This window comes from Anopheles gambiae, chromosome 3, assembly GCF_943734735.2.
Source record: "Anopheles gambiae chromosome 3, idAnoGambNW_F1_1, whole genome shotgun sequence".
Classification (NCBI taxonomy): Eukaryota; Metazoa; Arthropoda; class Insecta; order Diptera; family Culicidae; genus Anopheles; species Anopheles gambiae.
Genome location: NC_064602.1, coordinates 48,288,336 through 48,303,694, shown reverse-complemented (window position 1 = coordinate 48,303,694; position 15,359 = coordinate 48,288,336). Strand labels below are relative to the sequence as shown.

Genomic DNA, 15,359 nt, shown 5'->3' with positions numbered 1-15,359 from the left:
GAAATACTTTCCTACATCTAATAAGCTTATCAAAAGCTTTGTTCAAATCTAGAGATCGGCAATGTACAGCCACGTGCTATATGTAGCTCTTTGATTTCGAGATGGCGGTTCTTATCCGACGGTTTCATAGAACTTGCACATATTTGTACTCTTAGGCCGCAAATACACGACGCGCGTTTCCGCGCCCGCGGAAACGCGTATAACAATCCAGCCATAGAAATGAAATGTCATTCGAACGCGCTACCGCGGAAACGCAGAGATGCTCATGCTGGATATCTCTGTGGAACTGTTATACGCGTTTGAACGCGCCCGAGGAAACGCGCGTCGTGTATTTGCGGCCTTAGGTTTTCTGTTTGTGTTTATGTGGTTTTTCACGAATATTTTTGTAGAATTTGGCTCTTTTGTTCGCAAAGTTTGTAGACCACTGTCCTAGACTCACACTGTCTGTTCATTCAAAGCCGAAGTCTGAAACGAATGTACAATATTGTATCATAGTATTGTATAAGATTGTATTAAATTTTAAACAGGCCGTTTAAGCTGTCACTAGTTGTGATTAGGGGAGTAGCTCTATCTATGAACATGTTATTCTTGAAATCATTAGAACTATGATCTATATCGTGAAAATGATCGTCACACATTTAAACACTATTTTAATAGTTTTGGTTTTCGAATGATGTAACTTTTTATCTTATTTGACAATTTGACGAATGAATAATAAATTATATTTTCAAAACGATTGATTGTGCTTTTAGATACATAGATATGATTAGTAGTAGTATTAACATTTTATCGTGTTAAGCTAATGTAAAGCTAAACCGTGTATATTACATTTTCCGCCTAAGACGAATTTACCTACTGTAATCAAAATATTATATGCTATGTTTGAATAGGGTGGTTTTAGCAGGTCAATTATCTATACCATATGATTCTTAAGTCTCGAAAGCCTGTATAGGGCGACATGTCCGCGTAAGACGTTACGCCAAATAGAAGAAGAGGATGATTCTCACCAAGGCGATTTATTTTTTCGATTCTGAATGATCTATAACGGATATTTGTATTAGGTATGACAAATAATCGATCAAACTATTGCAATGTGGAAAAACTGTCAAATTTCAAAATAAATGCATATCTCATAATCCATGTACAACAGGCATGTATGTTTCGAGGAATACATGTACCACAAAATAAAATTAAAAAAAAAAACAAGTATTATGTTATTTCTATAATATCACCCACTCAAATTATTAACAATTAACAAACAAAGCAAAATAAGAGAGCAGCATCTACTCGAAAAAGTTTGATTGCTAAAATTAAGTTTGACAACCTTTGATACTAATAATTCTAGCCAGTATGATAGTTGTTGTGTAGCTGAAATAATAATAATAAAAAAACATCTCTTCATATTTTTTAAAACTCTCTACAATTTAAATGATTAGCAAAAAGAACTGATTTGGTCATCAGGAAGTTGTAAAAAATAATAATAATAAATTCTGACAACTGTCGAAAATATTGTTCCGTGCTAATAGATGTCAAATAAATGTATAAGTATTGGTAGATTCAAAAGAAAACCCCACTGTGCACCTGCGCAGTAGTACATAAACATACCAACTTTCATCCTGCTCACAATGACAAATGGCACGTGTTGAAATTATCTATTGCATTCGTGTGAGAAGCATACAAAGCACCCAAAAGGATATAAAATTTAAGGTAAAAACATTAAAAACATACAACAAACATACTGCTGGTGAAAAAGATGTGAAATAACAACGACAGAAGCTAAAATGAGGCAATCCTTTTAACGCCGTTTCCCTGAACAGAGCGAAGAGATTTCCATTGGTGTTAGTGATTTTGTGCAAAGATATGTACCGTCGTTATGTCACACACCAACACGCACTCAGACTGTCGTAACAGTGCACAGAAAACAGAGCTAGTTTTCGTCGGTCCAGTGTCAGTGTTGATCCTGTACGCTGCTCGTCAAAACAATGCTAGCTGTTTGCTACTAAATATGGCCGTCTAGGGTTGGTTCCACCCCGACTGGTGTGAAATGTGCTTGTGCTTAAAGGATGTGTCCTGCTCGTGCGGCGACAGGAAAGTGTTGTGTGAGAAAGTCCTACCGATATTGTGGAAATTGATGCTTATTTCGGAGAGGGGTTGTTAAAGTGAAGGGAACTAAACGTGAAGATTTGCACAGAAGCGGAGCTGTCGTTCAATTATTATTGGTTGACAAACATAAATCCTCCCACCGTTCCACACATCTACCGCTGTGCATGGTGTGTGCCACTAAAGTGGCAAAAGTGAAATAACTCGACAAACGACAGAATAATTTCAGCTTCGAATGTTGTTGATGGTAACACCGGAGGCTACGTTTGCTAATATTTGGCCTAACACGACGACCGTAAGTAGTGGATTACATTATGTTATTTGTTTGTTTCATAACCGGCATGACGTTTGTCGGAATCTCGGATGAACATAGCATAATAGTGGATGGTTTTCTAAACTAAAATATGCACAAGCTCAACAGACCATACCACACCTTCGAGCATACTGGATGTTTGAGCAAAGAGGAAAATAGATTTGCAACACATTTAATCCGCACGGACTATTCTTGTTGGCAACAGTTTGCCTCTCGACCGGCCATTTCAAGGCGTTTGCTAAGCGAAAACAAAAACCCAGCCGTGACCTACATTTCTTCGTGGGAAAGACACATTTGCTTCAAGCAACTCGAAGCAAAGAATTGCATAGAAATGAGAAAGTGGATGATCCTTGACATTTATCGTGGTCATGGGATTCATTAGAAACACACCCTTTTGATACTGCTCACTTTCATGTGTCCTACGAAATGATTGTACTTTGTTATACAACGGAAAAAGTTTGACCAAGATCAAACCAGCAGCAGAAGGATCCTTTTTTCGGACAACTGCATGGGGTAAAGGATGGGGTGTACCGTTTATTTGGGGCAATATATTAGATACTTTATTGATGAGTGTCAACCGGAACAGCGGACGTACCGGCCAAGCCCATCGGTGATGCAGCAGCGATATCTTTGTTAGTTCGATGGTCCTGTTGCGGAAGAACGTAATGTGTGGCACAACGAACACAATAAATTAGATGCACAAGGCGGGTGGAAAGTTTGAAGCGGAGGAGATGGGAGGAACATTTTTGAGCATTTCGTATGCAAACCAGCCGTAATTTCCCTAGGAGACGTAGCGGCAGATGCATGGTAAATATTTATCGATCCCGACCGCTACTACGCACGATAAGCTTCTACTCCTAGCTGATAAAACATTATTAGAGTTTGTGAGAGCATGACGATAAAACCTCAAATGATGTAGCAAAAGAACTGTTCTCTTCATATGTCACATTAGGCCTTTTGCTTTATCGTAATATTTTTACATCTTTGACTCTGATAAAATTATGTTATCAAGTTATTATTGTTTCCAAAACATATCTTAAACCATATCTAGTTTTGTAATTGATATAAGTGAAAGCAAAAGTTCGTGTTTGCAATATCTAGGATTGCATAACAGATGTCTTTAAAGATACACTACAAAACTGAAAAGATTTCTTCGACGCCGATTGCATGCCACGTCGCAAAAGCGTCTTTAAGTTGTCCTCCACGTTCACATGGTTTGCGTTGTGCGCTGCAAGTGATGTTTAAAATTTTACGAGCCTTGCACAACGAAGCGCTGTACGCTTTCCACTCTATTATTATCATTGCGCCAACAGGATGGCTGCAATGGATGGCCTACCCGGGTACGGTTGGCGATCCCCCGCCCAGCCAAGGCAACCGAAGCCGGCAACGGAACGAGTGCATGTGCTTGTCGTTATTTGCGATGAGCATTATCTTTTGCAAGTGTTTGCCAAGGCTTCGCAGTGCAGCCGTCGGCTCCACCGGCAATTTCATGAATTCAATGTAGCTTCTGTTAATGCATATGTATATGATCGTGTCCTTTCCGTATCGTATAGCCACGATCTACGGGTTAAATGTCAACCACAATGCCGCAAAGCAGATGGAAGTGGACTGCCGTGTTGAAAGGATAAAACCGAACGGCCCATCACTCGTGTACCAGCCCGGCCATCAGGACACCGCTAACGAGACATTGTCCTCACGAATGTATCGCTGTGCGTTCGTGTGTGTGGGTGCATGCAACCATCAGTTCACTATCAGAGGACTCCTTCCACACGGCGTCATTGATTGAGTCCTCGGTATCCTTGACTCTCCACACGTCACGACACGTTGCGACCCAAGACTGCTGCCGGTGGTTTCGTTCGCTAAGACACCGTCAGACATCGGACACAGAGAAGGAGAAGGCATAATCCACGCCACGCCGATTGAAGTGATAGGTAGCAGCAGCAGTAGCGGCGATGTCCTCCCGTACGAAGCGCATGAAGAAAACGTCATGGGGAGCGCGGGAGCGTGCGGGCATGAGCTTCCTGATTGTCGTAGCGTTCTTCGCCGTCTTCGGGCTGATCATCCTGACGGAGGTGCTCATGATAGATGACCGGGGCCGGGCGGGTAGCATCATCGTGCGGCACGGCAGCAATGGAGGCCGGTTCGGTGAATCTGTCCCGGACTATGACGACGTGAAGGTAAGCTGAAGCTAAATTATTCCGTAAGCGTGGAGGCTTAATAAGATAGCAGTCGATACAGCTAAATGAATCGGTTAGTACCACGGTAGCGGAAACAATCGACACTAACCCTTTGCTTTCTACTTGCTCGTTCGAATCGGGCTCGGGATTTGCCTCGTGTGTGTGTGCCTCCACAGGATGACTATCTAGACGACACAGGAATCTTCGTGCGGGAGACCAAGTACGGCGGTGCAGCTGTGAAGAACATTCTTAAGAATCAAAAAGGTATACTGCTTTGCGTCGGCTCGTCGACTTTAGCGAATACATAGTTTTTGGTTGCTATATTTGCTGCTTGTATTATGTTTATTTGAACGATTTGTTTTACCAATAGCAGTATCACTCGGTTGGGTTTGAATCGTTACACTTTTCATGTTATTTTAATTTCAACTACACATAATTTCACTAAGCATAAGGTTCAATGAATGCAAGAATCTTTAGTCTGCATTTCCCTTGCTTGCTACGCACTTGGTTCTATTCTCACTGTGTAATCCTTGGGTAGACATTGCCGTTAGTGAATGGTTGTACTTTTCTCCTATCAATTTCAAAGATCTGAAAAACTCTATTGGCATATCCGTGCTAACAGATTCGGCCGAGCCGCGGAACCCTCCCGTTGTGCCTTGGGGTCAGATGTTGCCGTCGAAGATCGAGCAAACGCTGCCCCGCTTTCCGGCCGACATGAAGCCCACGGACGGCTCGTGGGAGATAGTTAACGGTACAAGGTAATTGCTTTGACTACGAGTGCATTCGACACGATAGTGCGACGATGAACCCGGTTTCGTTCTGCGTATTTTACTTTTTTCGACAGGTACAAGTTTTTTGTGTTTTCCGCCTTTTATGATCGACGTGACGGCAAGCTGGTGCGTGTTATTGGGGCAACCAAAACACGTGGTCCGGAAAAAGTGTGGTGCCGGTTTTGGTACCAAACTGGGGTAAACAGTACGAAATATCGATCGGCTTCGGTGATGGCACGCGTGAAGGTGAGTAAGCAGGGAGTTTGCACCGTAATGGTGATTTGGCTACTAGAATAAGGTTTTTGGTTGTCTTCTCCCAACGCTTACATTATAGATCATTCGAGAGAACTGGAATCTTAAATATAGCGCTTGCTTTATCCTGTGTCCCATAAGGGGACCGTACCCAGAAATTCCTCACGCTGTGAGTGTGGTTAGTAAGATAAGAGCGGCCCCGGGCAACGTACTCATGCTGCGGAATACAGACAACGTAAGTAGTTTCTTGCTATGAATGATATAACGTAAGGTGATACTCGTACCCTTTAAAACACAGATAAATTCTTTTTAAAGAAATATTACAAATTAAAAAATGAGTTTGTATATTGTTTTTATCAATTGTTACATAGGTGCACTTACAATATAGATAACTCCGATATATATTGCAATATTACCGATTTTTGTAAAGTTTTATTGCGGTCATATAGTATCTTCTTAATGTCTTTTACTTAATTTGATTCGTATTGTAGAAATTGAAATTGATTTATGTTGTGGTAAGATTATTAGTAAGATTGTCAATAGCTAAACATAGCTTAAACTTTAAATCGAACTTAGTTATCAATTATGCAGGAAATAAAAAAAGACCTAATGCTACAAATAAACTTTTTTACCTGTTGTTTATGCTTTTCTTTGCAACTCGCCAATATAGGATCCTGATTTTACAAATCGCACATTTAGCAACATTCCGAACAGCATCGGGGTGTGTGTAAAACCCTTACATTTCAACTATGATCAGGTAATATCACATATCAACACTTGTTTGCAGACTGCCCATTTTAAATATGGTATTCCTTTCTTTTTTATTTATTTCATAGGCCCTGTACTTGTTGGAGTTTCTGGAGCTCAATAACTTGCTGGGCGTAAGTCACTTTACTTTCTACAACCACACGATTGGCCCAAAAGCGTCCTGCGTGCTACAACATTACGTAAATGGCGATCTGCCACAGCACATCGTACCGTACGAGGATGCTAGCCCGGCAAAGGCACGCAACAGCTCAACGGTCGATACGACCGATGCTTCTTATCACATGCCTACCAAATACAATGAAGACAATACTGCACAACTAAAGCCAAAAATTACTGTAAATATTTTGCCATGGAATTTACGAATGCGTTCCCAAAAAGAGATTCGTACCGAGGGGCTATTTGCATCACTCAATGACTGCTTGTATAGAAGTATGTACAGGTAAGTGCGATGCTCTGGGGCAGTTTCTAGTTGCAGCAAAGGCGAGATAATAATCAATTATGCTATCCCATCCTGCAGATATTCACATGTTGCTTTGATTGACTTGGACGAGTTTATCATACCGCACCACAATGACACTTTGATCGATCTCATCACGTAAGTGGTTCCGAAGTATGCACTTCAGTATGCCTTTGAAAAATATGCTACGGTGAAGCGCAAGAGTGAGAGTGTTGAATGACACTTGATGCTCTGCTTATGACGATAATTACGTGTTTTGTTTTCTTCTTACATGCTGCCCTGGTCACCCACGCTACGCCGGTTCAGATGGTTGTCGAAGCGCATCAATAATCGCAACACGGGAGCGTATTCTTTTCAGAACGCATTTTTCTATCTACAATTTGCTGACGATGAGCACATGTACACGGCATCAGACAGGCAGGCACACTTGCGGGCAGCGCTGACCACTCAACGGAAGACTCGCCGAAGATCGAAACTGCATCCACAGAAACAGCGGTCGAAATACATCTGCAAACCGGAAGCTGTCATCGAGGCAGGGAATCATTTCGTGTGGGAGTTTTGTCCGGGTCGAGGGTCGTTGAACGTTCCGGCGGATGCAGCTATTCTGCATCATTACCGGGTAGGCCGAAAAATCTATCGAAACGCACCTGTAAAACATGACTTCTTTTGAATTTACTTCTGCTTTTCTTTAGAAATATCTTTTTGTCCTACGATCAAATATGTTTGGATTTAAATGTTTTATTTTTACATTTGTAGGTATGTGAATTCGGTGGAGATGATTGCATTAAAACACCATCGATCGTCGATCGTACCGCTCATCGCTATTCTAACCGCTTGCTGGATCGAGTGGGAACGGTGTACAACTACCTGAAGGATGTGTGTAGTTTACCTGATGTTCCTAGGGCACCTACAAAGCCTCCTCCAACGCGCAAAAAAGAACTTAAAATAAGAATTCCACTCAAACCGGAAAGCGATAAGAAGACGGCGGAAACAACCAAACCCCATCCAAACGGGATTAGTAATGGCGCAATAACACAGCAATCGGCGACCGTTCCAATGGAAGTCATCCTCAAGACTCGTTAAGGATGAACATCACAACTAAAAAAGTCGAAACATGGGCAAATACTCATTTAATGATTTTTATAATTTGCAATAACTTTATCAGTTTCCTTAAACTATACAGCCTAGAATGAAAAGTGACCACAGAGCTGATAAGGATTGCGTAGCGAAATTCCGAACGTTATTGTATTCTGGGATAGTTTGCATAAAATATGGTGAGAGAAACACCAATGTGACTCCAATGTGCTAGAGTACACGATTTAAACACAGAAAAGTGAAATAGGTATAGGTATGATGTACGAAATTATTGCTTCCTTTTAGTTTTCTATTGTGAATGTTAGTATGTTTTAAAACGATCTCTCAAAATACTTATGTGCAATCTGTACGCAGTGGGAGTGAATCTTAAATTATTGTTTTTTTTTAAATTAGCGAACAAGAATCTTTACACTATTGGCGATTGCTTCAATGAGTACATTTAAAATTTGGCCCTAAAAGTTCCTTACACGTTTGGTTTACCGTTTGCCATCTGCTGACCGTATATTCCAGTTAGCTGTCATACGTTGTACACCTTGTTACAGTAGCATAACCAGTTCCTTATAGTTTCAAAACGTTCGAGCTGATTGACTCGATGTAGCAAACTAACAAATACGCAGCATAGGAGCAAACGAATTTTCTAACTCTTCCATTCGTCACCATTCGCCGATCGAGAATATCTTCGATTGGAGATAATTCTGCACACACGCTATTAGTGCAACAGACTCTAGAAATAATAACGACGCTGCCCGGCAAAGCGGGAAGCAAGTTATAAGAGCTACTAGAAGCAACTGTATAATGGCGATAATCAACAGAAGAAACGCAGCTAAAAAAGGGTTTAGAACACCGCATATCAGAATAAGGAATGCATACATCATACAACTATTGTTTTATGTTGTTTATCTACCAAGTTCACAGGTTAGCATTCTTTACTAGAACAACACGGCCAAAAGTTATAATAACACTGCATAATTTCAACAGACATTCTAACGAGTTTGATTGCATAAAACAGACATAACAGTTCTATAGGTATATCGCTTCATAACTTACCCCAGACGAGAAGGTAGGGATATGCCGAAAGGCAGATGGTAACAAACTGAGAAGCGCTAATACGTTTTACATTCCTTATACGTTTGCGTTGCGAGATTTTGTACGCTTTTACGGATAGTTGTATGCAGTTCAGTGTAATTTTCTCTACATAACAAGCAAAGTTTTAGGTGCAAGTTCTGTGAATCAGATTTTAATTGATACAGTAAAATATTTATCATACTCATGGGATGGGCTGGATTGTATTCACGGATCGAAACAGGAGCGAAGAGAGCAAATCAAACGGGTGGGAGGGAATGCAACGGCATATAATAAAGAAATGGAACAGGTAATATTTTACAAAATATGAATGCCAAGTGGTATGTGTTATGAGAGGCTATGATTAATACAATGGCATGAAAAAAGAAGTAAGTATCCTATGCTTAATTCCTTTAATTCTTTATTGATGTAACCTTTCGTAGCCAACGGTCGCTGCAGTTACCCGCGAAGCGAATGAAATAGAACTCATTTCATTCCTTACATGTGCACATACATGTGTATGTGTGTAAATGTAGTGGTTTATTCGAAAGACACATTCGGTTTCTAACATGCAGGGGTGATATCCATCCGAAACATTATGCAAAGCGTAACCCCTAGCAGGGGGCATGACTGCGTAAAGCGGTTCTACAAAGGAAATAATTTAAAATTTGAGTGTTTGTCTTTAATAATTTAAACAAAAAAAGAAAATATGATTGCTCGTCTATGGCAGATATCAGTTTCCAATTGTTAAACAAGTCCACAGTGTATATCCGAAATTGTTTAAAAGCTATTCATATATATTGTTTAATATCACATTGGGTCACGATAAAAATCAAATGAAAAACGATTATGTTGATGTTTCATCCGTTTTATGCAAGAGAATATTTCCTTTCAGCAAGTTGGTTGGTTGCCTACATATATAGATCTATTGTTTATAGTTTATTGTTATTCCATCCATTGAAAATCGGTTTAATCAAATATGTTATGTTTAAGTCTTGAATGGTGTGTTATTGCAGTACATATTGCTCGTGAAAGCTACTTTAAAAACTTGACGATTCATGAATGTTGCGAAAAACGATAACACATATATTGTTGACTAAAAACGGGTCGTCGATCATTCCTTACAGTACACCTGCTATGAAGTAAACATGAGCCCTGCGGTTTCTATGGTTGTATGATTATTAATTTAAATTTGGTTTATCACAATGTGGTAGACACTGTGGTTTGTAATTGTTTTAATATCTGTATCATTTGCCGGCATAATCATTGAAATAATGTCGTAAACACCAGTTATACTGGCAATACCAGTGAACTTACGGATCTGCAAACTGGTGATGAATACAATTTAAGCACCTGTGTTGAAGGATTTGATTATTCTTAAATTTTCCTGCTTTATCGAGCACAAGGAGAAGTTGTTTGACCGATGTGATATTTAGATTTTAAAATATATTGGAAAAAGGCAACAATGTACTGGAAGCTTAGCTCTAGTCGCTACCCCGTAATGTCCAGCCTGAAAGGCTTGATGTAGAAGTGGCGAAAGAAGTTTAAGAATAAGGTCTTTAGTTTAAGAGGTAGTTTAGAAGTTTTAGAGGTGAATTGAGCATCTGGACAATACGTTAACAAATATCTTGAACGATGCATTATTACATGAGCAATGTGGAAGTAGTAGGTTATAACTAAATTAGAAAAATAAGTATTTTGTTAATACAAATAATGTAACGTATTCAACGTAATTAAAAAGAATAAATTATTCCTACAATTTAGTAACGGAGAATCAGGAAACCTCGACATCAATCAAGAAACCTCAAAGATACATTGGGTTTCGGCAATTTAATTGTCAAAATAACACCACGGCTTCGCGCTGACGGAACTGTTCTTTGCGCTGACGGAAAAAATGAGACTGTTGGTCAAAAAGAATTTCTATCTTTTTCAATATAATACTTAATAATCGTTTGACTCAAGGGAATTTTCAACATTCGTTCAAAGTGATGTTGGATTATATTAATAGCCTCACGTTACTTTACTGTAACATAACCTTTCATAGTAATTTTAGCAATTTATAAATGTAAATTTGCAGTGAAAATCCTAAAACAAGGTTGTAACATCCCAGCATCATTCACATTTGGATAGTCATCTAATACACACAGTACAGTTCTTTGTGAAATAAAATTGCTCGTGATAATGTATAGATTTCCTTCTACCAATACATTCTTAAAAGCCACGTGGCTTTCTATCAACAACACTGGGGTACGCATCCCCACTGTATGCTATTTACTTTCCCGAGCGTATTTTCTCTTTCATATTTTTCCTTCAGTGTACGGAATTTCCCAGCTCTCACGATTCTCGCAAAAACTAGTTCTCTCGTAAAATTCTCCTGAATTCTCCGACGAAGGATGTCCTTTTTGCACGATCTATCTTGCACGATGGCAGCTTTCCTCAGTCATTGAATGGCTGTCGGAAGGATTGCACAATTGCTCTGAGCGTACGTGTATTCCAACAGAAGCTGCTACAATAAAGTGTTGTTATTTTTTGTGTGATCTATTTTAGGTAGTGTAAAATAAGAGCTTGACGAAGCAGAATGTAGATGTGCAGGCCACAGCATTATGTTGATTGATGTGAACTAGCTAACCAGGGGCTCTCCGGAGCAACTGTTTTATATTATATAAATCCAGTGCCGAGAACAACAGCTGATAAACGGCAGTGCACAGTAAAAGTCGATCTGGGTCGAGTCTAGCATGTCTGTCGGTCGTTGAGTCGGTAATCTACGGCCAATGCGTCTGCTATCGATCGATCGATGCCATCATCTTGTAGTCCCGTTCTAACGACTGACAGTGATATCGTCCTGAGCACGAGCAGTAAATCCCGTCGGAGCGTGGTTACCCAACAGGGGTTATGTGTCGGCGCAAATGGTGCTAGTTGTTAAAAATTACTATTTGCTGCTACAGAACGCATCGGGCGTTGCACCTTTCTGAGTGTGGTGTGTTTGCGAGAGAAAGGTTTAATTTGCAATATTTCATTTTTTTTCAAATAGTTTTGTCCTCGTTTTATGTTCTTATTTTACTTTGTTACAGTGATTACTCATCACTCAATGGGTGTAAAGCATTAGGTTTCGAAGCGGCATTTGCCGCACAGTTATCAATATTAATTGGTTATGTTTTCATTTGCATCGAGTTAGTGGTGAAGTGTATTGGTGATTGGTGTTGTTCCACAGTCAGTTACCGAAGTGCAAATGTTGTTTCTGCCGTACGTGTGTGGTGTGCGAGTGCTTTATGTTGATGTTGATAAGTTTGTTTCCGTAGTCTCAGGATGTCGCTTGCGATAATCGAGTGTGTGAAGTGTGCCGCGAAACAGTGAATCCTTCCTCAATAATCGCCACAACAAACGTTAGCGCGGATCGAACCGGTTGGGATAGGCAGGATAGGAAGAAAAAGAACATCAGCAACAAGTGAAAGGTAAATGTCATTTATCATTGAAACGAATCTGGCCCTAGGGGGTGATATTGTATGTAAATTTCAGCGCGCTTCAATTGTACGCGAATGGATTACGATTTTCACAACATGAGCAACAAAAAAAAAACCATCAAGTACGATCGTCATAATCCCTTAAGGGAATTATTATAAGGTATAGTAATAGCGATAAATGTGATGTTTGTATTGGAACATGGAAAGCAATTGAACCATATATTCAGTAGTAGTCAGTTGATACGACGGGGTAATAACGACGAAGTAAGCCACTTATTTGATTTTTATGAATAGAAATTAATTTTTAATTTTTATAACGTTTATATAAAGTGATTTGGTTTTTGCTAGCACTAGTGCAACAAGAAAACCGACGTAGAATGTTCGATTGAAATGAGGACTATTAAAAAATAACCACTTTCGTAGCGCAGATTGCAATGGTGTGTTACAGAGTGCAATCGATATAATACACCCTCTATTGCTATTGCAACTACAACTCTATTGAAGCTATCGCAACATTGCGTTCTGGGTGCAGTTCCTTTGAGTATTCCCGTGCACTTCGACACTGTAGCATTCCACGGGGTCCTTTGAAGTGCTACCAACGACATCAAAGAAGTGTTTTTTGCCTTAATTTGGTTTCTACTTCAACTAGCGTCTTATGCATCGGTTAATGTAGCTTACCGCAGCGATTTATTTATTTCATTTGTACGGTCATACTACCTTGAGCTACTAACCGTGTTGCATAAATATATTGGTTTGAATTATAACTTTATCGTTTGAAAATACTGAACAAATTACGTATGGAAACACACTACCTATTGTGTATTAATTTTATTTAAAATAATAGACAATATAGGCAATTCGAAGGGGATTACAACGAATATGTTATATTTTAAAATCTGTTATGGGTGGGAAAACGCTTTGTTTTTTAGTAGAAGGCTCTACAAGGTTTAGTGATAAGAGACAAGCTGTTACCTCGCACATTTTACTGTAACTATTTTAGTCTGCAAAAGCTTATGGTTATTTGTAACGGTGCTACATAGCCCCACGCAACTAAATTAGTATCATTCGGTTAAGTAGCAGACAATGGAATGAAGTGAATATTATCATAATTTATCTATTATTTTACAGTTTTTGTATGCATCCAAATAGACGAAAATCTTCTTTTCAAATCAACACTGGAAATGAATGGTTGTAAATTACAAATATTGATTCACTTGTGCACTTTCACCGCCAAATAAAATGCTCCAGTGGTTTGTTTGGGGCTTTTTCAGAATCTAGACAAATGTGTTGAAAAAGGAATTCAACAAAACAGATTTCCTTCCAAACCTTCTCACAATATTTATTTCATACCAAGTCCCACGACATAATCATAATTCTACTTAGCAATCGGTACAGTGTGAATGTTATTCATGGTGTGTGAATTTTTGCGTCTCCACCCGGCCTGTACATACACCGCACACGGGGGCGATGGCATTGTGTTCGTGTGCTTTCAAAATCGAAAAGCTCAACCACACCACCAGGCAGCCCGCTAGTCATCGTGCACGGGAAAGCACTGGAAAGAGTTTTCCTGCAACTCACCGAGCCCTTGGGGGACACGGTTTGTGAAGTGGCAAAAGGTACTAGGCCAAGCGAAGTACGCTCAGCCTTCTTTTCACGAGGTGCTTTTAAACATGAATAATGTTTAGTTTATTTCAGCAATGTATTGCATTATTTATGATTCATATACGTTAACTCGCATGCTCGTACGTATTGTAGGTATATAACGCTTGTAGGCACGTCTTTTCCCCTTCTTCCTGTCACTAGCGAGCGCTACACTCAAACGCTTTTCCGCTAGAGTGTACAATGGCAGCAAAAAGGGTCCAAAGTAGCGGATTTGAGTTTAGGTTGGAAGACGTTTATTTGGGATGACAGAAGGGGTTTTTATTAAAGTTAATGTTAACAAAATACGATTTCGAACCGAAGAACAGATGCTTGGACGTATATGCATAACGTCGGTAATGGTTATGTGTAATAATCGAATTTTTTCTACAGTTATAATGGCCAGATTATAAAACTAGTGACTGTTAAAACGTTTAAAAACGCTACCACCACATAAATCTAAACGAAATTCTATCCTGTGTACTGTATGTTATGTGATAATGCCACCATCATTATCTGTATGCTGTTTCATTATCGTTGTGTTGTTTCTGTTTTTTTTTATAAATTTAAATTGTTATCCTATAGCTTTATTCCTACTTATTTATCCGGCGCTACAACCGCTACAGTAAATTTCTATCAGATTCAATAGACATATTTAAAAAAACAGATGTTTAGATTTTTGATAATGCATACCAGTACTAATAAACAATTAAAGATTTACAGTAAAATCCCTTTTCCTTGACTAAAGAATATGATTGTGTATTTCAGTCCGTTTGTTATAGTAATGGTTTAAATGGTTTAAATAATCTAACTTGTTTCACAACGTGAAATACTAGAACTTTTTTGGAAGGTTCAATATTGATACGCCGATGCTCGTACATAGCCTATTATTATATTTTTAACTGTTAAAATAACTATATATATATGTTACTGCTTTATAAAAATTATCTTATCATAAATTTAATACCTAGTATTTTATTTCATCTTTCATGTTTCCTTGGTTAAATGGTAGTCAAAAAATCCCAAATGTCTATTAAATTTTCTCGTCCTACTGCCCATGAAAGCACCTTTACTTTAATTTTCAAATATTATTATCTTTAAGCGAATTAGTTGTGGCGAATGATCACTTGAGGCAGTTGACAAAATTTGCCATTTTATGCATCAGTTAATATTTTGTGATGTTAGAACAGCCAGACCACCTGACCACTTGCGTATGAACTTCGTCCTGGAAAAGCCAAACGTGGTTCGGTTGCACATCTGGGGCGG

General features: G+C 39.1%; 2 protein-coding genes across 13 annotated transcripts in view; both read left to right on the top strand.

Annotated features, from left to right (window-relative positions):
• Positions 1-1,611: 1,611 nt before the first annotated feature.
• Positions 1,612-9,326, top strand: LOC1279522 (uncharacterized). Of its 3 annotated transcripts, none has more exons than XM_061658054.1 (11): positions 1,612-2,395; positions 3,967-4,590; positions 4,767-4,854; positions 5,213-5,348; positions 5,435-5,606; positions 5,695-5,847; positions 6,283-6,369; positions 6,449-6,819; positions 6,898-6,975; positions 7,144-7,456; positions 7,594-9,326. In XM_061658054.1, the coding sequence occupies exons 2-11, from the start codon at positions 4,366-4,368 to the stop codon at positions 7,918-7,920; spliced, it is 1,950 nt and encodes a 649-aa protein (XP_061514038.1). In that variant the 5' UTR covers positions 1,612-2,395; positions 3,967-4,365; the 3' UTR covers positions 7,921-9,326. The 3 variants fall into 3 exon arrangements, with proteins under 3 accessions (XP_061514038.1, XP_061514035.1, XP_061514037.1); XM_061658051.1 differs by having other exon boundaries at positions 5,177-5,348; XM_061658053.1 differs by having other exon boundaries at positions 1,613-1,707; positions 5,177-5,348.
• A 2,129-nt stretch (positions 9,327-11,455) lies between these two features.
• Positions 11,456-15,359, top strand: part of LOC1279520 (tyrosine-protein phosphatase Lar) — a 234,157-nt gene continuing 230,253 nt past the window's right edge. For 5 of the 10 annotated variants that reach the window (XM_061660340.1, XM_061660337.1, XM_061660320.1 and 2 more), the window contains exon 1: positions 12,071-12,446. The gene's annotated coding sequence lies outside the window, so the exon portion shown is untranslated. Of the gene's footprint in view, positions 11,542-12,070; positions 12,447-15,359 lie in introns of those variants that run through there. The other 5 variants (XM_061660324.1, XM_061660321.1, XM_061660322.1 and 2 more) reach the window with 5 other exon arrangements.